This window comes from Scomber japonicus, chromosome 18 (genome assembly GCF_027409825.1).
Source record: "Scomber japonicus isolate fScoJap1 chromosome 18, fScoJap1.pri, whole genome shotgun sequence".
NCBI lineage: Eukaryota > Metazoa > Chordata > Actinopteri > Scombriformes > Scombridae > Scomber > Scomber japonicus.
In genome coordinates, this window is record NC_070595.1 from 25460745 (window position 1) to 25486083 (window position 25339).

Consider the following 25339-nt stretch of genomic DNA (forward strand, 5'->3'; position numbering starts at 1 on the left):
ATTAACCTGCAGTCCAGGGAGTTGAAGTACAATTGTTCTCTATTGAGCAGCATTTCAAGAATTGTCATTTTTCTCCAACCAAAGCAGTTCAGTGAGCAGGAGGAGGGGGAGAAAAGCTTTTAAAGGGCACTTAGGATAAGCCAAGACCTGCTGTACATGTAGAAGCAGCAGGAGGTCGTCAGTGGAAGAAGGGGTGAAGCTTTGTGTCACTGTGGCCAGAGGACAGTCATGGAGATGGCTCCGCTGTTACATAACAACCTCCAGAGGCTCTGACCCCTGCCCCGCTGCAGCACGAGCAGGGCTGCAGTTCAAAGCACCCGCAGAGCCGAGCTTTACATAATGCCCCCCCCCCACACTCCATCTCCTTCCCTGCTAAATGTGGCAGATAAAAGTCCAGAATTATGCCATTAATTGCTCCCTCAGTCCCATTCAGGTGAGGTCAGGTGTCCCAGCAGGCGCTCTCTTTATGACCCTGTGCATCTGCTCAAACAGCATCTCTGCACTTTTCATATAGGCCTGTCTGCACCATTCCTCCCTATTAGTGAAGTCTTCCATCATCTCAAATGAGCTCTTCTCAGAGCCAGAGACACAAGGAAAGAGTACTCAGACCCTTTACTTCAGTAAAAGTACAAATACAACACTATAAAAACTGTAACTCCATTACAGAAAAAGTTCTGTATGAAAAATCCTACCACAGTAAAATCCTCTAAAGTAAAAGTACTGCAGTATTATGAGTGATGTAGTATGCAGTATTACAGTAAAAGTACTGCAGTATTATAGTGATGTAGTATGCAGTATTACAGTAAAAGTACTGCAGTATTATAGTGATGTAGTATGCAGTATTACAGTAAAAGTACTGCAGTATTATGAGTGATGTAGTATGCAGTATTACAGTAAAAGTACTGCAGTATTATGAGTGATGTAGTATGCAGTATTACAGTAAAAGTACTGCAGTATTATAGTGATGTAGTATGCAGTATTACAGTAAAAGTACTGCAGTATTATGAGTGATGTAGTATGCAGTATTACAGTAAAAGTACTGCAGTATTATAGTGATGTAGTATACAGTATTACAGTAAAAGTAGTGATATATTATTATATATGACATCATTAGATTATTAATAGTGAAGCTTCAGTGTTAGAGTGGCATGTTACTGTTGTAGCTGCTGGAGGTGGAGCTAGTTTATACTACTTTATATACAGTTAGCTAGTTTATACTACTTTATATACAGTTAGTTAGTTTATACTACTTTATATACAGTTAGCTAGTTTATACTACTTTATATACAGTTAGCTAGTTTATACTACTTTATATACAGTTAGCTAGTTTACATTACTTTACATACAGTTAGCTAGTTTACACTACTTTACATACAGTTAGCTAGTTTACACTACTTTATATACAGTTAGCTAGTTTATCCAGTGGTTCCCAACCTAGGGGTGGGGCCCCTCCAAATGGTCAGCAGATAAATGTGAGGGCTGGTGAGATGATTTTTGCTGAAATATTGGATCATTTGAACATTTATTGAAATGAAACCATGTGAGAAGTTTAGAGGGAAAAATCAGTATTTGGTGGAGCTGTTAACAACTCATAGACATCTGAAATGTGAGCCGACTACACACTGCTTTTTGTAAAGCTGGGCTCATTTTTAACAATGTGTTTTATTTTACTAGCTTGTTATATTATCCATTGTGTCAATTATTCATCTGAAAAGTAACTAAAGCTGTCAAATAAATGTAGTGGATGTAGAAAGTACAGTATGTCCCTCTGAAATGTAGTGGAGTGGAAATATAAAGTAGCATCAAAGGGAAATTCTCAAGTAAAGTAGAAGTACCTCAAATACTAAAACAGTTTGTTTCTTTTCATATCAGGTATTTTCCACCACTAACACTAATGAAAGAGGCCTGTATATATATGTATGTATGTACAAGTATTTTATATGACTGTATTCATGTGTGTTGGTGTGTGTGTGTGTTATCATGCAGTGGTCCAGTCCTGAGGTAGCAGCTGTTGCTAGTGGGACAGCAGCCAGGTAACCAGGGTGCATGCTGGGACAGCAGAGAGGAGGGCCAAGCATTTTGATTTATGTATGAGAGAGAGAGAGTGTGAGTGTGAGTGTGAGGGTGTGTGTGTGTGTGTGCAGTTGCTTGTACTGCTTGCGAGAGTAGGTGTGTGCATCTGTGTGTCTGTGTGTGTCCTGGCACAGAGTCAGCGCCGGGCCGTCCTGCGGAGCGAGGGAAGTGGCTGGGTGGTGCTGTGGCGTGGCGTCTGACAGGAGGACAGACTGTCGGAGGGGACGACCACACACACAGGACCATTATTACACACGACGGAGGCCACAGGCTGGACTACTGCAGCTCCTACACTGACTATCTGTCTGCTGGGCTGAAGTAAAGAATTTAGCTGCTGAAAAAACGAGTTAATCAACAAAAAATGAATCCACAGCAATTGTTTTAATATATTATAACCATTTAAATCATTTAGACAGCAAACATACCAAACATTTGTCGCTCCCAGCTTCTCAGATATGCTTCACTTAAGATGCATGTAAATGGACTATCTTTTGGTTTGAGACTGTTGGTAGAGCAAAACAAACATTTTTCAGCATTAATTGACCAAATGATTCATCGCTTAGTTGAAAATCTAATCAGCAGATTCAGTTACGAATCAGTAATGAAATTAATGACTATTTGGAGCCCCAGTAGTGAAGTCTTTGATTATCACAAGGTGTAATGAAATGCACCACAGTTATCTGGAGGGTGGAGGAGCTGGAGCTGGAGAGGAGAGCTTTTATGGTGTGTGTTGTTGGAACATTTTTACAAAATTTTGCCTTTAAAAAAATGTATTTCACGCTTCTTTTTGCTGCTGAGAACTTGCATCAAAAAGCCCAGCGACACACTGATGATGTAAACAGGTGGAAATCATCACACATATGAAAAAAAAGACATATTTTCAGTCAGCCAGGCAATAAGAGATGAAAGTATGGAGGGATTTGTTTTGTTTTTTTCTTTTTTAAATGTGAAGAATTTCCACATGCAGCTTTGTGACTTAAAGCTTTACACATGTGATCCCAGACCAGGCTGCGTCTGTGGAGGAGGACAGTTGAATCTGAGGGCCTGAGCGTTTCTCTCGGGCCTGCCAGACTGCAGCTCCTGCACCCCTGCACTGTGGCATCAGTATTCCAGGCCCGTTCGTGGACACAGCGTTCCCTGAGCTGAGCTGAGCTGAGCTGAGCTGATGGGGAGGCAGACTCCAACTCTCCCTCTCTCTTCTCTCTCTCCCTCTCTCTCTCTCTTTTTCTCTATCCCTCTATTCTCCATCACACCACCAGAGGGCAGAGCACAGCGCTCCATTTGCTTCACGCATCCCAGAGCACTTTGTGTGCTGTAGCCTACTTTGGTTCCTCCTCTTTATCTTTTTTTTTTTTTTGCTTCTATTCACAGCTGAATTTGAAAAGCTTCAGATGATTTTAGACTCCCTCTTTTGGTCTGTTTATTTGCTGTTTTTCTTTTAAATTCAGGAAATGATGAACTTTCATGCTGCAGTGAGGTTGATGATGTGGATGTGTCATTTCACACTATGTTTGCTCCAATGATTTTTATTATTTCTTTTTTCCATTTTCAGCTGGTTGATTTTACTTATAGCTTTCCTCACGCCGCTCAACTCTGCTTGACCCAAAAATAACCCGGGGTGAGCGCAGTCAGCAACTGTTCTCTGGTCAGCACAAACAAACACACACACACACACACACACACACACACACACACACACACACAGAGGCTTGCACATGCAAATTCAATGTTTGCACACACAGGGAAAAAATATAAACATTCCTCTGTACAAAAGTCGGCACACACACTTCAGGTTGCATTTTGTTGCCGGAGCAGTAATCCTCTGAGAATGACTGTCAGATGCTGCTGTGACCGTCCAGCTTCCTCCTCTCTCTCTCCCTCTCCTCTTCTTTCCTCTCTCAGTGACTTAAAGTTGGCGGCAGCTTTCAGAGGCTTCGGGTGACGCGCCCACACAGCTCCCATGGGTGCTCTCTTCTCTATTCCAGAGCGTTGTCCAGTAAAGTCAGAGAAAGGTCATCGGTCGGTTTGATGTGAGGTTATGTAACCTCGTAGCCTGCCAGAGACACAAAGCTGGGCTCGGGCACAGAGAGAGAGAGAGAGAGAGAGAGAGAGAGAGAGTGAGAGTGAGAGTGAGAGTGTGTGTTGACTCTTAATATTCACAGCCAGGAGGGGACAGTGTGTTCCTCAGGCCTCATCTTCCTCACTCCAAACATCCCCTCCGGTGACCCCACCCCAACAACAACTACCACCAGCCAGGCTGCTCGCCCACTTCTCAGATCACATGGCACTGCAGAGACACTTTGATCACCACAGCAGGAACAAGAGGAGGCGAGAGGAAGGGAGGGAGAAAGAGAACAGGGGGTCAAATAATGGAGAAGGGACACTTTTTTCAGGATTTTCTTCTTGCACACCAAGCTGCACATTTCAGGCCCCTAGAGTCAATTAGACATCAAAATTAAAGAATAGGTTCCCAAATTAGCATTGGCACGTCTTTTTTATTGGTGCAATTGTTCCCTATGTTCATACTGACCATTAGAAGACCCATTCATAATGAACTATAAGTGATTTGAGACAACAACCACAGCTCTTTCTGTGCAAAAATGTATTTAAAAGTGTATTTTTAAGATAATTTGAGGCTCCAGCCACTTAAATGAGTCAAATCAAGTAGATATCTTTCAACATTACAGTCTTTTTAGTCCCTCTTTGTTTCTATATTTCCACCACAGCTCATCAGGGACAAACAAAGAGGGAACTTTTCATTAAAAAGATTGTAACTGTGGAAGATATTCACTTCATTTGACTAACTCAGATTGCTGAAGCCTCATATTATCTTCAGATAAACTGTTAAATACATTTTTGTTGAAAACGAGTACTGTGGATGTTGGCCTCCATTACTTCCATTGAAAACACATTTTAATAGTCAGTATGAACAGGAGGAATGATTACAAATAGTGAGCTCAACAGGTTTTTCTACTGGTGAGTGATACTGCATACGTGATAAAAGTAGAATATAGTGTTTTGTGTCTCTAGAGGGAGCTGCTGTGTGAAATCTGATAAATTACCTTTTGTGATGCCACTTGAGGAAGCGTCAGTTGGTGGAAAAGTACAAAAGTGTGGGGCTGTGGTGTTGACAAGGAAGAAGAATGTGTGGAATAGTTTTGCTGCATCAATTTTGATCCTTTTTAAAAAAAAACCTGTCAATCATGAGTCTGTGTTATAGCAGTACTATGCTATATTGGTGGATGACTCTTTTTTAGGATTTTTTGGCGACTTTCAGTGTCCTGTTTGCGAATGTTTAGCGACTCCAATTTGCATGTTTTGGAGTAAGTTAAGACAACGTTAAGAACATCATAGAGGCCTTAATTATTGTTTTGTTTATGATCTGTGAAATCATTCATTTTTTAGACTTCTGCCTTAAAGCCAGAATCGTCTCAGTGTGTGAAGAGCTGAACTTTGGATGAAGAGACGGTCCAGAGAGCTGAGGTACAGTATGTATGTAGATGATTTTGGGAGCTGGATCACATTAAAAAACAAAGCGCTTTAAACGATCATTCCAATTTATTACAACCGTGCTTTTACTTTTGTAGCTTCGGCCATCATTTCTAAAGACTGCTTTACTCATAGAGTTAATTTCTGAGATCTGAGAAAACTGCAACATCACTAAAATTAAGCAGCTGCACAGTAGTCTGTAAACAAAACAACACAGTGTCCAGATTACCAAAATACAATATTTAAAGGTAAAACTCACAGTGAGTTAAGATGAAGACTGGATTGGGGACTTGCAGAGGCCTTAATTTAACTTATTCAGGTCTACTCTGTTGTATTTTTTCTCTGAGGCAAATATATAACATGATTATGTTGATACTTCATTATTTTCTGATTAACAGATATATCTAAGAAGAAGAGGAAGCTGTACTGAGTTTTCTATGTGTTTCATGAGGATGTTGGGGTTTTTTTAATGAAAAATGGGAAAATAACACTTAATATACAATAAATCTATCCTTATAAGAGTTTTGTATTGCCCCTGGTCTGTTATGATACTATTGATCATTATACTCTATTAAAAGCAATGCAAACAAAGTGTAAGTGCACCTGAATGTTCAGTAATAATCCATCAGTGTGCATGAAAACTATAGCAGGTCAAAGGTGAAGTTGAACTGACAGATGAAGAGTAACAGCTGACAGTTTGAATCATAATTTTATCTTTATATATATATATATTCACATTTGTTTGGTAAACCTGTTGGTTTGTTTCTGAACTGTTTGATCGTCTTACCTTTTGTGTTCTTTGCCCCATTAGACATCTTTTTTTTCATGATGCTGCTGTGTTTCCAGATCTCAGAAATTAATTTGGTGAATAGCTAAAACTGTGAAAAGTTGTAATAAACATGAAACCTCCTCTTAAAAGATTTCTGTTTATTTTCAAGACCTTATTTTACTTTCGCTCAAACACGTAAATTCTCCAGTGTCTTCTAGCTGCAGAAAGGGCCCTATAATGTCATCCATACATGCAAAAACACACACCTCTCTCCTCTCGGTCCTCTTGTCCTATTTCCAGGAAATGACACTTTGCGCCCTCCAGCAATCAGAGCATGTAAATCTGGCCTTGAGCATTATGGGGCCTTGCTTTGGCTGCACAGTGCAGCTGTGGGTGGAGCTATCATGCTATCATTAGTATTAGCTCCGGAGCTCCCGCCCTGACCCTCCCTAACATCACTGCAGCCGCGTCCAACTCCGTTAGCCTGCCAAAAATAATGGCTTTGACTCTTCAAGGGCACGTCTCTCTTCCTCTGGATCCCAGCTCCCCTCTGTGAGGAGCCGGAGGAAGAGGAGGAGGGTAAATTTCTTCATCCTGTACCTGCATAGTGGATAAACTTGTCAGGAGACGTATGGAACAAAACATGCTAACATCACTTGCAAAAATACATTTAAGTCTTGTGATTGTTCAAATTCTTTATAGTGTCGTCACAATGGAGCTGAATGACTAAAACGAAGTCTACCCAGACCTATAATTTGACTATATTAATTACCCAAGAGAATAGATTCATTTCAAGACCAGATCCACATAAACTTATCGGTATCAGAGGGAGAATGTTTATAGCATTAAAAAGGCTTGAAACATGCTCCATAGATGTCGGCAAATGCAGACGGTTGGAACTATTGCATAGATCCATTTCATAAGTAGTTGCGGGCAATTTTAGTCACTTCTGCTTCAAAACAATCAGAGACAAAGAAGAAGTTCAAACTGAACTTCATCATGTCTTCATTCAGACAGCAGTTCTCAATGTTTCCTGTGTGAGCAAATAAAAGGTTGCATATCACATCTTCTGTATTATGTATGCTACTGCACTCATGGAAACACAATGATTAGCTTTAACTAGCCTGTATCATCTCTTTAAGGACTAAGACTTATTATTATGGATGTCACTGTTTTTCTTGGCAAGACCCACCTCACTCTGCCTGTGATGGTCTTACCCTGATATTATTTACCCTTACCCTAACCGATCTCACTTCCTCATGCCTAAATCTGACCAATGCAACCAACAAAGGTGACAAGTAGTAGCCAATCATAGGCAGAGTATGGTGAGTCTTGCTAAGAAAAGCAGTGGACTCATAATAACTGAGACTGATTACCTCTAAATATGTTTAACACCTTGCACAATGTCTACTGTGCTTGAAGATGAATGCTAACTCACTAGCATGCTTCGTTACCTTAATTCAGTGTTTGAGCATTAAACAAAGAGTACAGCTGAGGATGATGGAAATTAGCTTTGGAAGTATATTGTTTTAATGATCAAAGATAAAACTGATAATTGTGGTAAATGGAAAGTCACCAAAGTCATTACAGTTCAGAGTTGGCTAAATTGTTGATACATGTCACTTAAAATCACATATCAACCTCATGGTGGCACTAGAGGAATTCCTCCTCTGGGGATCATGAATGTCAACACAGTTTCAAAGCGATCCACCCAATATTTTAAGATATTTCAGTCCAGATTAATATGGGGGACCAACTGACTCCCAGTGTGAGTCTGGGAAGGTCTAATCTTAAATATTACAATTTGATTTAAAAGGTTGACAACCGAGCTTCTCCCCAAATTAGAAACTAGGGCTGAACTTGTCCCCGGTCCTCCCACCCTCGTGTCACATTTGATGTATTGTTCCACAGACGTTTACGGCCCTCCGTCTGCCAGCTGTCTGGCAGGCCCGGCTCACCGTGAAACATGTAACAAGACATCACGCTGAAAAAGTTATGAGGGAGAAGTCAGAGAAAGACAGAGACAGAAAAAGGGGGGAAGGGTAACGCCTATGAGAGGAAGCAGAGAGACAGAACTTATTCATTCCTAAAACATATTAAAAATGTGACATTCAGACAGCTGCACCGAGGCCAGGTGCCGCTTTATGAGAAAGCCGGTATCTCAGCCTCCTCCCCAACACACATTCACTCTTTCTCTTTAATATAATCCGGGCTTGTAGAATGACTTCTGCTTATGAATTCTGAATAAGGATGGCTATACATAAAAAAAAGCCCTATTCATTTAGACTGCTACGTTGACATATTTTTTCCCCTCAAATTTATGGAGAGCAGCTTGTGTCAGTGAACTTAGATAATGGCAAATCAGGATCTCAGCACTTTTTTTTTTCCTAATAGAAACTTCCACCCTCCCTTCTTCCTTATTTGATGAATCCGCTGGTCTCTAAACTCATCCAGAGCTCGTTCAGAGAAGCACATACAGTACAGTACCGCCTATCATATATGTCTTTTTTTCTGAGAAGGCCCCTTTCTCTCCGTCAACCACACATACACATAAAACACTGAATAATAAATCTGTTTTGTCTCACAAATAGATTTGCTTTGTATATCTACCTCTGCAGCATATGTGAAGCACTTCCTCACACACACACACAAAACACAAAACATAAAACACGCTCGCAGCATGTTAGGCCCTGAAAGCAATGCTTTTAGGGCGGTGGTGTAGAAAGGTGTCGGATGCTTTCTTTACAAGGGGATACCTCCAGTAGAATAGATGTTATTGCAAACCTGTGTTTCTCTACTCAGGAATGCCAAAGTCCTAGAGAGATGCCATGCCTGTTTGTGTCTTACATGCTGTCTTTTTACCTCGAAGAGCCAGAGAGAGAGAGAGAGAGAGAGACAGAGAGAGAAAATGTGCTCACTGGAGTATAAAAGAGCTGTATCTTTGGAGCAGGAGACAAAACTTGCACAGTTTCTTCTGGGAAAAGAGCATAAATTGTCAGTTTCTTTCTGTTACAGCCACTTTTTTTCACATTATCTTAGTCACACACTGAATCTGTATAATTGGCAGCCAGTTGAGGTAAAGCTGAGTGTTTTCTGCCATTATTATGCCACTCATGTAGACGTTGGAGTTTGTCTGATAAAAGGCATTTGAGGGCCCGTACTGATATTTTTAGATTGCGGCTCCCGGTGGTCGATTACAGCGTGTTATCACCTTTTTACAACAGCAAGGCAGAGGCCGTGGTTTTAGTGGAGCGTGGAGGGTTTTATGTGTGACAGCTCAGCTTTTTATTTTTATGGGTGTATGAAAGTTGATGCCAATATTTTTTTTGGAGCAAAGTTCCCAATATCCAGGATTTTTTGTTTTGATAATCTAGCATCTTAACATTTGGCGATTTTCAAGCAATTTCTGTAAGCAAACAATCATTTTGCGTCCCCATTCATGAATAAAATCACACTGGCTCCCACACATATAAACAAGACAGCACACATACACATATTTATGCTGCTATTCCTGTGACGACCATCATTGACATAATGCATTTATTACCCCTTGTGAACAGCTACTTCTTTCACTTTTCATGGGTGCAACTTTGACTGTAAGTAAATGTGCATCATTATCCCCATTTGAAAGGCAGCGTGGTCAATCTGAACAAGCACAGTATAGACCTTCTTATCTTTGGTTGCTAAAATAGGCAACTCTTTCAACTTTATCAATGAAAAAGGTAATCATTTGCCAGTATTGGGTTCAACTTCTGTCCCCAAGTGACCAAAAACAAGCTGTTGCAGTTTTAAAGGATATGTCTTATTGTTAACTAATCTCATGTCCAGAGCTAAACCAACAATGATCTATTCCCACTTACAAGTATTATGCTTGTATCCAAAGCCTGATCACTTTGCTAGCTTGTTGTGCTGCATATCACAACCTCTTGACTTAGTGCTAAAGTTCTTTGTGAAATTAACACCATTAATGCTTTTAGAGAAAGACTGTAAGTAAATGTGTATCATTATCCCCATTTGAAAAGCAGCGTGGTCAATCTGAACAAGCACAGTATAGACATTAGTACCTTTGGTTGCCAAAATGAACTTTATCACTGAAAAAGGTGATAATTTGCGCCAGTATTGGGTTCAACTTCTGTCCCCAAGTGACCAAAAACAAGCTGTTGCAGGTTTAAAGGATATGTCTTATTGTTAACTAATCTCATGTCCAGAGCCAAACCAACAATGATCTATTCCCACTTACAAGTATTATGCTTGTATCCAAAGCCTGATCACTTTGCTAGCTTGTTGTGCTGCATATCACAACCTCTTGACTTAGTGCTAAAGTTATTTGTGAAATTAACAATGTAGTGTAAAGTCAGTTGTGATATGTAGCACAACCAACGAGTGAAACACTGTAATAAAAAAAAAAAAAAACATGTTCAGTGCCGTCTGCCTTACACAGAACTACTCTCTGGAGACTGAAAATGTGAGTTAGCTGTTATTAGTCTTTGGAGCCAGATGATGACTGTAATCGTCATAATGAAGGAATATTGATGTGTTTTTAATAGTTTTTGGACAACAATGGAGGTCTACAGGACAGAGGAATAAAATATATCAGGTTTTGGATTCACACATAATACTTGTAAATTGATCAATTCATTGTCAATTTGGCTCTTCACATGAGATTTGTTAAAAATAAAAATAGAAACATGAAAAAATCGCCAGTCGTAAGAAGCTAACAAGGGTAAAATTGAGTCATTTTGCAAAAACTCACTCCCAAACTCACACACACACATTTCTACCTTACTTGCGAGGCTACCGCATTGACTTACATTCATCCCCTGGAGGCTTACCTTCACCTTAACTTAGTATTAACTCTAACCTTGACAGTTATAATCAAATTAAGCCTAATTTAAATGCCTTGTGGGGACCAAATGATCTGTCCCCAGATGGGAGGCGAGTCCCCCTCAAAGTGATTATATGATCTGATTTTTGCCCCTACAACGTGAGCAGTAAAACACACACACACACACACACACACACACACACACACGTCATTATCATCACATGTGTGCTCTTTTTATGGTACCTTCCAACCTGATAAATCTCAAGGGTCAAATGATTATTAAAGGGATATTAACACAAAACGTTTATCCCTGTCGCACACAATTATGTTTTGAAGGCCAAAGCTCATTCTTGACCTTGGGAACGGTACTTTGACGACATAATTTTACCTCTTCATCTCAATTTACTTTACTACTACTTTACTTTTAATCTGGAGCGATTAATTGCGTCTCATGGTTTTCATCAGCAAATTGAGTCGGTTCATTTGTCATCATGTGAGGTACATGAAACAGTTGAAAGACAAAAAGGTTGAAGGACAAAATATAAATGAATTAAAGCTCCTGAAAAAGCTAGTACGTAGACACTGACTTAAGGCGTTTTTCCACTACACAGTTCCAGCACTACTCGGCACGACTTGACTCGACTCGGCTCCAGGAACACCCTTTTCCATTACAAAAAGGTACCTACTCAACGTGGGCGGGGTGGTCATAGCAACGGCTCCGCGAAACTGCCGTGACTTCGTTTTATACGCGACACAAACACATAAACAATGGAGGACATGGAGGTGATGGTGTACTTGCTGCTGTATGAGGCTTTCTGTCACACACAAAGCAACAAAATTGAGCCGTATGACTGTAACGATGTTGCTGGTATTTAAAAATGGCGGGTTTGATTCTTGTGTGGGACGGCTCATGACTCTTCCAGCGACAACTCTTCTGAACAATCAGTGACCGGCAGTCTGTTGACGTCACATTTAGTATCGGCTCGGCTCGCTTGGAACCTCAGCAGAGCAGGTACTAAAAAAGTACCAGGTACCAGGTACTATCCCTAGTGGAAACACAAAAAAACCTGAGTCGAGTCGTGCTGGAACTGTGTAGTGGAAAAGCGCCATTAAGGTTTTTTGTCGAAATATGTATTTTTTCTGACAGTCCAAGGTACTGGATTTGCTTGTTTTTTCAATGCCTGTGGAAATATATGAAAATTAACAATCAACAAAAGGAAAATTGTTTCTGGCTTACCTGCTCATAGCTCATGTCCACGCTTCGGCCTTAAACTTTGCTTCATTTTAAGGGTCCAGAAGATAAAAAGGTTGCCACTGCTCTATTCTACAGGTTACCACAAAGGGAAATACTTTGCTTTTATAAAGGGAACAGCATTGCAAGTGATATGATGATGTAACGGACAGGTAGACGAGTGTTAGCACTGAAACAAAAAGGTGTTAGAGGGTAAATTGTGTGTTAGAGACACGCAGTGAAACATGGTGATTTGTTCCCCCTAGGGTTCGTATTTTATTCATCAGGACTTGATGCATCCAAGTATAGGATCATTCGGTTTTGGCACCTTTAAAGATTTCATTTTCAATTTGAACAACACATTAAAAATCAAAAGAAAACAAAGAAATGGCTAAGGCTGTGTGAGTTTTAAAAATAAAATACATACATACATATATTTATATATTTATAAAGAAATCAACCAAACCATTTTTAAAAAAGCAGTTTTGTTCAATGTAGATTGTTTGGTTTGTCTCACAAAAGCAATAAGATAAAATGAACTAAATAAATAAAAAAAGAAAACATAAGAAAAATACACATGAAAACATTAATACTTTAAACTTTAGCGTCTTCGCTTTTTTTCCCCTTATAATTATTAACCTTTAAAACTTAAGTTTCTCAAGAGCAGATTTGCTGTAATTTTATAGCATGCATTTAATTTCTGAAATTGTGAGTCACTTAGCTTCTCTTGTACTATTTCATGTTTAACTTTGTTTTTTAATTTTTGTGTTTGGCGTCCTCTTCTTTTCCTTCCCCTCTGCTCCTTCCTTTTTTTTTTATTTTGTAGAAGTCGTGTTTGGAGTCTCTGCTTTGTGACCCCCTTTTGTTGACTCTTTCTTGTTAAGGGGTTCGACTCTTCCGTTACGACCCCCCTCCCAAAAAAAGAAAGCGAACAGGGACTGAGAAAAAGACGAGAAGGTTCTGTTAAAAGAATAGATATTATTCTACTGTTGACTGTCTGCGTCTGCCTCTGGTGGCATCAGTAGCTGTTGTACTGCTGCTACCTACAGCACCGTCTCTTGTTCTCAACCTTCAAATGAACAGATACTAAAAGAGTCCTTTCTCATGTTACCAACAGCACTTGGTTTAGTTAACTTGTTTTTTTCTTTTTTGCTTCGGTAAAGTCTGTATCTCTTGATTATTAACGTAATAATTTATTTATAAAAGTAATACATATATATAGTACCTTTGTTAGAGATTACAGATTGGGCTAATTCTTACTGAATCCCAAGCTGTAACAATTCACAGTTTTAATGCAAAAAAATGAACAAATGAGTCAATAAATAAAAGAGTGTGTATGAGTGGTGGGCTGGCTGAGGGGGAGCTTGACCTGTTGCTCCAACCAAACTGTGGGGCGAAACTGTCAAACCAAAGGGCTATGAAATCATGAAATCAATTCTTTGTCTCATAAATGCCCATCCCGCCCTCCCTTTCAGTGCCCCGTAAACCTCATAAACAAACCCTGCGCAAAAAAATGACAGCTCTCACTCTCTCGGGACAACCTGACCCACTCACTCTCTTCTGCCATTCAATCCAGGAACACAGCAGACTTGTTGAAACTCTCTCAACAATGGTAATGGAAAAGTCATGCAGCTGAACAAAAAGAACAAATGTCTATAAACATGGAAATCCATCTTCTCCTGGGGCATACCGCACCCACAGGGGTTCCCGTGTCTCCTGGTCTCCTTTCGCCGCCGGGCTGGCCTGGCCTGTGTCGACTCCCTCATACCGGCGTGGTGCGGCGGTTTGCTGTGTTGGTGTGGCTCGAGTCTTTCAGGTCCTTCTGGATGCAGTTGTGGACTTGCAGGAAGTTGTGGTCCCTCTCAGAGTTGTAGGTGGCGGTGGGCGTGCCAGAGGACTTGAGGGTGTCCCGGGGCAGCGTGTACATGGAGATCTCCGTGGATGGCAGCGCGCTGAAGCCCTTGAGGCCCACTGGCGAGGTGTCGCGAGAGTGTGATGGGTCTGTGGAGCGGGAGGATGAGCGCGAGCGGCGCCTGTAGCGATAACGGTAGCTGGGGATCCGCGTTATGGCCGAGCCTTGGAGGTAGTCGGCTGCGCGCGCCCCTATTCGGAGCTGTCGATGGCGGTCGATGAACATGTGCACGGCCAAGACGCCCACCATCTCAGCCATGATGAAGGAGAGGGCGCCGAAGTAGAAGGACCAACCGTATGAGTAGCTGTTTTTCTTGGAGTCGCTTTTTGATGGGTCCCCCGCGTTGGCTGATATGTACACAATGATCCCGATGATGTTGCTCAGGCCTGAAGGGTTGGGAGGTGCAGGATGGTCGCCATACAACAGGAGAGGGGTTGGTGATGGGTAATGGGTTCATGGGTACAGGAGAGGGAGGAAAATGACAAAGAGAAGAAGAAAAGTCAGGATGAGCTCACAGGCTGAGTTATTCTCGTGTATACTTGACTTAATATGCAGTATCATACCAAATATGAGAGCTGATTCATGCACTGTACACAGTGTACTAATCCTGTCCAACTCTCCATCCAACATGACTGATATTAGACTCCTAATCTTTGCCCTTGCAGTGAGAAACAGGAAGGCTTCAGGTCTTGATGCAGATCATTTGGGACAGAGCATAAAATAATCCACGCCCGGGCTGAGCTCTGTGGTCTAGCTCATCATATATACAGTACTTCCACTGTTAGTTTAGTCACACACGGAGAAATGTTTGACATGGTATATCTGGGAAGATGGATCGTAAGGAAAGTGTGTCAGGGACACCATATTTTTAGAGATGAATCCCAATGGGTGGCTTTTAGCCTAGCAACAGGATCAAGAGAAAAGAAAGGAAGACAAAAGAAGGACAGAAAGAAGAAGTGACTTGTAGACGCAGCACAGAAGACGAACAACAACCCAAAACAGACCGGTGCTTACGTGGCTTTTTGAATTCATGTGGTTGTACGATAGTGATAAATGACAACTACTTAAAGGAATGTTTTGGCATTTTTGGGAGAAAAAAACATTTATTTGCTTTCTGGCAGAGAGTTAGATGAGAAGATTGATACCACTGTCATGTTTGTAGAGTGAATATGAAACTACAGCCAGCAGCCGCTTAGCTTAGCACGAAGACTAGAAGCATAGAGAAACAATAGCATTTGTCTAGCAGCACCTCTAAACTTTTCTAAACAGATTAAACAAATGATATTGTTATTGACAGTGGTTGATAGATGGATTTTGTTACCTTTGGACAGAGTCAGACTAGCTATTTGTTGCTATGTTTCTTGACTGTATGCTAAGCTAAGCTGACTGGCTGTAGCCTTCTATTTAACGGACAGATATCAGAGTGGTATCAATGTTCTCATCAAACTCTCCACCTTCTCCCATAATCCACCATAAAACACTCAATTTTGTTGAATTATAGAAATGAATGAAATACAAGAATCATGGTGTCAATCTACTATTTGGTTCAATTGAGATATTTGTTGATCTAAATAATGTTCGCCAGGAAGTAATGATATAATTAAATGTTCTAACCACCTACAGTTTTATTTGTTTAATAATTAGATAACTGTCAAGATTTTGTCTGAACTGGAATGAAATAATCTGTTTATAGTAATAATAATTTCACTATTCAGAATCCTTTCAGTCTGAATGCATAAATAATTTCTGATTATTCCCACTAATAAATGGTAAAATATGGACAATGTAATGTAATATAATATAAAAGTATTACATCACAGCTGCAGCAGAGTTTGATATGAAACAGAGTGGAGTTTAATTAAGCTGACATGGAGACAACTAAGCAAACTTTCACACTTTTATGTAATCTATAAAAAACACTGCTAAATAATATATTTTGTTAGCTGCTATTCATGAGTCAGTGAAAGTCCTTTATTGCAAAACAGCTGCAAGAGGCAGACATGAAGGTCATTAAATACATAACATCAATAAAAACCGGATACGCACATGTTTAGCTGATACTCCTCCAATAATCCCTGTGTCATATTGTGTGTTTTATTTTCCCCTGACTCACCTGCAGACACAAAGAAGATCCCTGCGCTGAGGATGATGTTGTGGCGTGACTTGTAGAACTCACTGGCAGCTATACACAGGCCTCCCATGAAGAGCAGGATGACGCTGAGGATGGGGAAGATGCTGGAGGCTCGCACCGCACCTGGAAATCAGCGGAGGAAGAGAAGGAAAGGAAGGTGGTGGTGGTGTTGGAGGGTGGAGGGGTGGAAAGAGAATGGGATGTGATTTTGGTGTGCACGCAGATAGGAGAGGAGAACAGCCAAAGGGGCAACGAATGGTGGAGGGGGGCGGGAGGGGGGTGTAGTAGAAAGAAGTGATGAATATAAAGCAGAGAGAAGAGAGAAAAAAGCACATTAGAATCCATTTCAGCATCTGCTCCTTGTGTGTGAGCACATCCTAATCAACACCCCATCAGGCCTGTGAAAGACTCCATCAACACTGTCTAGTGAGTGTGTATCCCCACAGTGAGCCTGTTACCCAACCTTATGTAATCACGCAGCTTCACTCTCCCCCTCTCTCTCTCTCTCTCTCTCTCTTGCTCTCAGCACACTTCTCTGCAGACCACAGAGCTCACTGGCTGCTTTATGTAGCGTCATGCGAACGGCAGTCAACAAAAGTGCTACGGGGCTCTGGCATGTATATGAGCGAGGAGGCCGCAGTGCAGAGGGATGTAGCCCGCGTCCTTGAAACAAACGGCGTCCTTGCAGCTAATTATCAAGAAGCAAAACTGGAAGAGGGATATGATGTTAGTTTTGAGGTCAAGTCAGGGTCATTAAAATAAAAATAAAAAATAAAAAAAAGAGCTGTGCTACGCCCTGAGGTGTCAGGTAAAATTAGCATCATATTGGAGAAGCAGACAGAGGAAGTCTTCCTAAACCTGTCCTTTTTTTTTTCTCCACTCACCTCCTGCCCTCTCACACTTCACCTCTAAGCATCTATCTCTCTCTCTCTCTCTCTCTCTCTATCTCTCTCTCCCTCTCTCTCCTCCTGTTTAACATGCACATGCAAACTTTCATCAGGCTGGTTAAATTTTCACCACTTCACCTCATCTCCACACGTGGCTGCCACCTCAGCACTTTTCCCAGCTTCTCCCTAAAGTGCTGACGACGGGCAGGGTGAGCTCTGTGCTGAACTCGGCCGCCTGCACCTCCACAGGGACCCGCCGGGGTTCCTGGCGGCCCATCTGCTTGCCTACCTGCTGCCATTCATCTCTACCCTGACCCCCCCCCCCACACACACACACACACAAACACACACACCTTTCTCTCAATCAGAGATTCACTAATCCCCCTCTTCCTCCCTCTTAGTACACCCAAAGCTTCAGGACGCTGGGGCGGCTCGTTGGGAAAGCCACCCTGAGCCCCCAGGCGGGCTGATCGGCAGCAGTTAACAGCTGCAGTGGCGGAGGGCGCCAAGCGGTGGCCACGGTCGGCTGGGTGCTTATCGTTCACCCTCCGCTGAGTTTTAACCAGTAACTACAGCAGGAGAAGTGACTGTGCTGATATGCTACATGGATCCATTCAGATGCATCCAAAACTGATTCACATGCACATTTTTTAAAAAGGCAGGTACTGAATATTAATTTTTCTACACTATGAGACAAAATGGTGCAATGTCATCACACCAACAAGTTGTTGAGCAGTCGATCTGTCTTAATAAAGCAGCAGAGAACACCTGCTTCATATTTTCATGAATATCTCCTCTTTAAATACAAGCTGCCGCATGCCATGCTGTAATATGAAATATGAAAATGAAACGAAGACACTGGGATTTTGTCTTTGAATGTCAGATATTCGCCAGTCGGTATCATCCACGTCCGAAAATACAGATGGACACACATACAATTTAAAATAAAGTGATGCTAATGTAAAATATAGTATTTCAGTGAGATTTTAAATGTCCCATGGTCCTCATCTGAAGGTTAAAAACACAAAGGGAGCAGGAGATATATAGAGAAATATAAAAAAACACGCAATGAAGATTCTCATCCTAATAACATGTTCAGCCTTTGCATGAAAGAGACATATATGAAAATCACACCCATTTAAATTACAAACCATAAAATGAACTTTAGAAGATATCTTAACAACTACTAATCATATTACCAGAACATTTTCTATGGTAATTTGCACCCAAGAGATGAATATTAATGGTTTTAGTGTCCCACCGTCCCCCTGACCTTTCTCCTTGTGCCACATCAGGCCAAAACCTTTGCACCTGTATACAAAAAAAAAAATCTAAAGTCATACATAAGTTCATTTTTTGGTCCATCTCTTCTTACTTTTGGGATAAAATGAATAAATCATGCAGTAGGTGCCACATGTGAGGTCAGTATTACTATTTCAATTAACCTTCCTGTCGTCCTCGAGTCAAAGAAAGAAGGGAGGAAGAAGGAAGGATGGAGGAAGGAAGAAGGAAGTAAGGAAAGAAGGAAAGGAAGGGGGAAGGAAGGAAGGAGGGAAGGAAGGAAATGAAGGAAGGATGGAGGAAAGTAGGAAGGAGGAAGGGAGAAAGGAAAAGAAGAAGAAAGAGGGAAAGAAGGACAGAGGAAAGAAGGAAGGTAGGGGGAGGAAAGAAGGAAGGAGGGAGGGAGGGAGAAAGGAAAAGAAGGACAGAAGAAAGAAGGAAGGGAGGAAGGTAGGGGGAGGAAAGACAGATAGAAGGAGGGAGGAAGGAAAGGAGGGAAGGAAAGAAGGAGGATGGAAGGAAGGAAGGAAGGAAAGAAGGAGGATGGAAGGAAGGAAGGAAGGAACAGTCAAAACACACAGGTTCAATTTGACCCGGGAGGACGACACAAAGGTTTAAAACGGGGTAGTTATGAAATGAAATATTGCGTTATTAATAAATAAACTAACTTTTATATCTTCTCATTGTGTGTTTGTAAACCTTAAACCTGTCTCAGCCAATCAAAACAGAGGGCTGGAGCTTTCTATTTTATGATAATGGGCTGGAAATGACTGAAGCTGTTAGGAGCGCTTCGCATCACTTCGCGAGCACCTTTATGAGTGTGTTTTTGACCCGGCACCGTAATGTCTCTGCTCCCCCGTCCCACCTGCACCCATCATGTCATCATTCAACATCACAATGTGCTCATGGCTTCCTTTAACCTTGCCCGAAACAGCCTCGGCAACCCCAACTCCAATCTGTATGATGAAGAAGAACACTTAAAACGCCGCCATTCGCCCGTCTGCCATTTTTCTTTTCGTCTGCCTGTCTCCGTCTATTGCACACGGTCATCTCTCTCGCCGTCTCTGTCACCCCAGCAAAACGTCGCCCCCCACCCCCCACCCCCCACCCCCTCCTTCCGCTTTTCCTCCCCCATCCGTCTCATCTTTTCTTTCTCTCTTTTTCCATTTCTGTCTCTCACTTAATTCGCACTCAGTCAAAGCACAAGACAATTTGAAAGATAAAGTGTCGCCTCTTGCCCTCACCCATCCACCCCCCAACCTCATGTCGTCTTTCTCTGCCCCCCCTTTACCCCTCTTCCCCCTCTTCTCTCTCCCACTTGTCTCCTTTCTCGACCATGGGGAATTGTGGGAGTTTAGGGTTACTAGTGAGGTGGGTTGATTAAATATTAAGTTGTCCTGAGAGTTGACCCTGCTCCTCTGTCCCGCTATGAACGTCTACCCCCCTCCCTCGTCTCTTGCCGTCTCCATCCCTCTGTCCCGTTAACCCTGAAGGTATTGACACGGCCATTCGTAGCACATTACCTAAGAGAGGGCACCGGGGCTCTTTTTCATCCATCAGCCTCATTTGCAGAGACAAAAGAGGGATAGAGGTTCCAGCCAAATTTATTGATTGTTGACAGTCCGGGCTGTTTAATAGTGCGGGATTTCAAGGTGACACGAAAGTTGAAGAAACCTCAGAGAGGCTCAATTGCAGACAAATGTGGTCCACAGGGAGAGAGAGAGAGAGAGGAGAGAGAGAGAGAGAGAGAGAGAGAGAGAGAGAGAGAGAGAGAGAGAGAGAGAGAGAGAGAGAGAGAGAGAAGGGTAAACACTGGTCAGCTTTTTAAAATGTGCATCTAAATTATAAAAGAAACGTCTAAACTACAGCTGTATGACTTTAAATCTGATACATATATTGCTTTGATTAAGTTGATTATTTGATTAGTTGCCAACTATTAAATTAGAGTGGATTTTGAATCATTTTTTCAAGACGAAAATGTACAAAATCACTGATTCTAGCCCCTTAATTGTGAATATTTTTTAGTTCTTTATGATACTAACTTAAATATTATATATTATAGATTGTGGACTCTACAAAAGATGATATTTTAAAGTCACCTTGGCCTTTGGAAGATGGCATTTTTCACCATTTCACAACATTTTATGGTGCAATTGATTAATCATCAACTTGCTACTAACTAAAACTAAAATCTAAATACACTGAGGTGATTTAGACTTTTTATCCCACTAAGCAGCTGTTTTATTTAGGTCAGATTTTGGCCAAAAATAAAAACTTTTACAATTTGGCACAATCTCTTACTTATTGAAGATATTTATGGCTCTGATTGGTCAGCTAGCTCTCTGTATGGTAGCCTAGGCAACAGTGATAACCATCCCATCATCACGCACTTTATAGTTGTCTTACGATTGTGTTATGTATTCTTGTCTTGCTTGTGTGTGTGTGTGTGTGTGTGTGTGTGTGTGTGTGTGTGTGTGTGTGTGTGTGACCTGTCAGGGGACAATCAGATTTACATATGTATTTATTGATACCTGTGTCCATTAATGTGCAATGAATGCCCCTTTTAAAGAAAGAAAGAAAGAAAGAAAGAAAGAAAGAAAGAAAGAAAGAAAGCTTTCCATGTTAATCTAGTGCTATAGTATATACATAATATCTAAGTAGATACGATAAGCATTAAATATTGTTATACATGCATTTGAAAGGATTTGTGCAAGATGAGTTTGTTTGGAAAACTTTAAGAGACTCTGTTTTCCTGATTTACGTCGATTTGTCAGCACAAGGACTTGAAACGTGGGAAAAAATAGAAAGTCTAGCTCTGTCCAAATGAGACAGGAAGTTCACCTACCAGCACCTCTAAAGCTTTCTAGTAAAAATATTATGTCCCATGTTTTTTAATCTGAACAAATTCCAAAGTTTAAAAATTACAATTCGATCATAACTTTACATTTCACTGCTCAGAGTCAAGAGTCAGACACTCCTTGTATAACAGCAAATGGATGTTTTTATACGTATGAGCATATATTAAACAAATGAGGTATTATATATATCAGCAGTACCATTTGTTCAGCCTTAAATGGCAAATATTCAAAAACTTTCAGTAGTCTGTATGTCAGCAGACAGTTCAAGTGTCAAAATGCTGTTTTAGCAACTTTCAGCTTCAAAAAGCACATATTATTTGAACCCTTCTTTAACCCACATTATATCTAAAGACATGAGAACTCAGCTGGTCTCTACAGAACAAATGCCTCAGGTTCGGAGAGTCTCTGAGAAATCTTGAAAGCAACTCTATGATGTCGGAGCTTTCCAGGGCAAGAGGATCCAACTCATTTGCATGGCTTGGAGGATCGGCTGGCCCGGAGTGCTTCTCGGGTCCTATGGATTCTCTGTATTAACATCCATGTTTAGCCGCACGCTGAAAAGTGCACTGACCTTCACAGTGACCTCCCAGCATGCACTGTGCCTTCACTGGGATCGGGCTGCAGTTTGCTGCGCCAACGTGCCCCTGGGTTTGGCTGACCACGCTCTACCTCGGAAGAAAAGGCTGAAGTCCCTGCAGATTTTTCATGCCAGGATGCACTCGGTTCTCCTGCATAATACTGAGCGTGTCAGTGTTCATATAGCGTACGTATGAAGCTCAGATAGCCGTGTCTCTGAGCAGCTTGTTGCCTGCAGTGAGGGCCAAAGATGGGGATTGTTGGAGGAAGACAGGGGCAAATAACTACGCCTGAAGGCAGCGAGGCTCCCCCAGCGTCTATCTGAGCGGACACCTATTTCAAATCAATCCTTCCTCGCCAAATCCTGGAGGTTTCACATCTTCACTTTCCATCTTTTAAGGATCGGCTGAGCCCCTGTCAGAGTTTTGGATCCTGCCTGGAGGGATATTTAAGCACAGCAGCACCCCTAGGGGGAAGCAGACAGAGACTGACAGGCTGACAGATACACGGGGACTAGTCTGTGCTGTGGATGGGTTAGTGTCGGGGAAAAAAAGGACAGATCCACATGATATACAATGTTTAACAGTCCTGTACAAGAGGAGACAAATATATTGATCTGCTGATAGATTTAGCTTCTATGAAACATTAACTATTGGCTAATCATGTCAGCAACCTCTGACACATTAAAGGTTTCTAACTGACCAGAGCTGTACAACAACTCTATAAAAACCCTGCAATAAAATGACATTTTTTATGTTCATTTTTATTTTACAGTGGCTCATGACTTAAATGCTTAAATAAATTAAAAGCTAACTGAGCAAACGGAGGGATAAAATATTTTTATAAAAGCTTTATTTTCAGCTTTAATCTTGTAGTGTGAGATTATGTGTGATTAACTGTGCATCTGTTACAACTTCACAGTGTTTCAAGTAGGGCTGATGTATGGCTATTATCTCAGCCAGCGTGACACTTGTGCAGAAATGCATGCTTAAAATACACAATATAAGATTCAATGTATTTTATGAATGTGATAAACTAACACAGAGTTGATTTTTGCTATGTGCTGGCATGAGAACAAAAGGTCACATGTGTGTATCTATTTTTGGTGGAGGACCTATTTTCACAGTTTTATATATGAAACGCTTCAGACAGCTTTATTTATGGTCCACCTTCTGTCTGGTAGTGTGTGATTATTTACATATATTTAACAGAAGACTGATATACTGCCGTCATCATGTCATCCTCAACCGGGATGGGCTACTCATTCACTGTACATCTGTTACAGCTTCACAGTGTGTCAAGTAGGGCTGGTGTATGTCCATTATGTCAGCCATAGTGTCATTTCTGCAGTAATGCATGCATAAAAAATACATTAAATAATATCTAATGTATTATATGAATGTGATAAATGAAATAAAGGTGAGTTTTTAGCATGGAACAAGAGGTCACATGTATATCTATTTTTGGTGGAGGACCTATTTTCACTGTTTCATATAAGAAACACTTCAAAAAACTTTATCTATGGTCCACCTTTTGTCTTCTAGTGTGGGATTATTTGTATATATTTAACAGAAGACTGAAATACCGCTGTCATCTGTGATCGGCTACTCATGAACTGTACATCTGTGTTCGGAGGAGGCCTGGTGAACGGCGATTATCTCGGTCAGGGTGACATTATTCTAACAAGGGGGCTGCTGGGATGGCTGCAGTCCTGGGAGGGGAGCTGTGGCGACTCCTTACTGCGTGGTAAAAAAAACAGCTGTCAATCTCCAGCTGCTGGAAAAACAACGACCCCGTCCAAATGAAAGCTTTGACCTCCGCGCTAATAGCTAATGACAGCGGCGACCTCCGCAGCGTCTTGTGTTTCTGAAGCGCTCGCCTCGGCCCACATGAAAGGATGCTCTCGGGAGCCCTGTGATTAGCACTGAGGTCGCCGTTTTGATTTGGGTCATGGTCACAATCACAGAGATTGGCGCATCTTTTGTTTCTTCACCCACAGTCAGTCGACACCCAGTTGAGGACGGTTTCTGGAGCTCAGCACCCACGTCGTACATTTCCTCCTTGTTTCCCCTTCAACAGCTCTCCTCTATTTGGTTGGCTGCTCACATATTGTAAGGAAAGTGTGTAAATTAATAATTCCCATCAAAATTAGAGCTGGATCACTTACAGAATACAGATTGGCTTTACTTCTACCTTCCCTAAAATCCCAGTGAGGTACATTTATAGTATAAACTGCTGCAAGTTGCATCAATTGTAAGTTTAACCCTCCTGTCGTCCTCCCTGTTTTGACTGTTCCTGCCTTCCTTCCTTACTTCCTCCCCTCCTTCCTCCCTCCTTTCCTTCCTTCTTCCCTTCCACCTCCCTTCCTTCTTCCCTTCCACCTCCCTCCCTCCCTTCCTCCCTTCCTTCCTTCCTTCCTTCCTTCCTCCCTCCTTTCCTTCCTTCTTCCTCCCTTCCTTCCTTGACTCGAGGACAACAGGAGGGTTAAGAGGCAGAATTATTGAAAGAAGAGCAACTGGAACTGATTTATATTTATATTGGCTAGTAGCTGTATGTCTTGTGTTGATTGACACTTTTCTATTAACCACCACTTTCACATACACGCAAGTTTTCTCTTTCCAAATGGGGGGAAATCTCTTCTACGTTGATTTTATTGACCTATAACACTAGATTTTGTCACTATGTGGTTTCTCTGATGCTTCACACACACTTGTGACCGAGTTACCCAGACTTCGGAGAATGGACAACTAAGCTAATAAGGAGTAAAGGACAGTGATGAGATTACTCTTGAAACAAGTAATGAGTCATATATTAATTTCTCCAAGCACCGAGTAAGACTGGCTGCCTTTCCTCCAGGCCGGCCTCACGCTCTGCCCAGCTTGTTGGTAGCTGCACGACAACGGGAGCTGTAGTAATGAGTGATGGAGGCTGGTTAGCCCCGCCCGGCTATGCCATCCCTTGCCAGCGTGCGTGCCAACCTGCTTGCAGACACACAGGGAGAGAGCGGATACTGTGTGTACTTTATTGATTGGCATGACTGCAGCTCAGGCTGGTGTCCGAGCGCTGGCACCGACAAACAGCTTAATGAGACTCAACACCCGTGGCTGGGTTTTTTTTTCTACAGCAGAAAGTCCTAGCTACTCCTCCTCCTCGGCGCGGCGGCGGGTCCAACTGGTAAATAATCAGAACGCTTAGAGGCATCTGAGCAGCTTTGTGTTGAGCTGATCAGTTTCAGCCAAACTCAACCAAAAACTCACCGACTGGCACACTAACACACAAAGAGAATCAATCTACTAAACTTGGAAAA

The 25339-nt window shown here is 41.7% G+C and overlaps 2 protein-coding genes across 2 annotated transcripts in view; one reads left to right on the forward strand and one right to left on the reverse strand.

Annotated features, from left to right (window-relative positions):
- The window catches only part of rpl3 (ribosomal protein L3), a 291434-nt gene that overhangs the window by 4367 nt on the left and 261728 nt on the right, over positions 1–25339 (forward strand). The window lies entirely within an intron of this gene.
- cacng2a (calcium channel, voltage-dependent, gamma subunit 2a) overlaps positions 14150–25339 on the reverse strand; it is a 72250-nt gene continuing 61060 nt past the window's right edge. The window contains exons 3-4 of the mRNA XM_053338528.1: positions 16413–16553; positions 14150–14685 (exon numbers count right to left, since the gene is read on the reverse strand). Coding sequence (XP_053194503.1) covers positions 14150–14685; positions 16413–16553 — 677 coding nt within the window. The remainder of the gene's footprint in view (positions 14686–16412; positions 16554–25339) is intronic.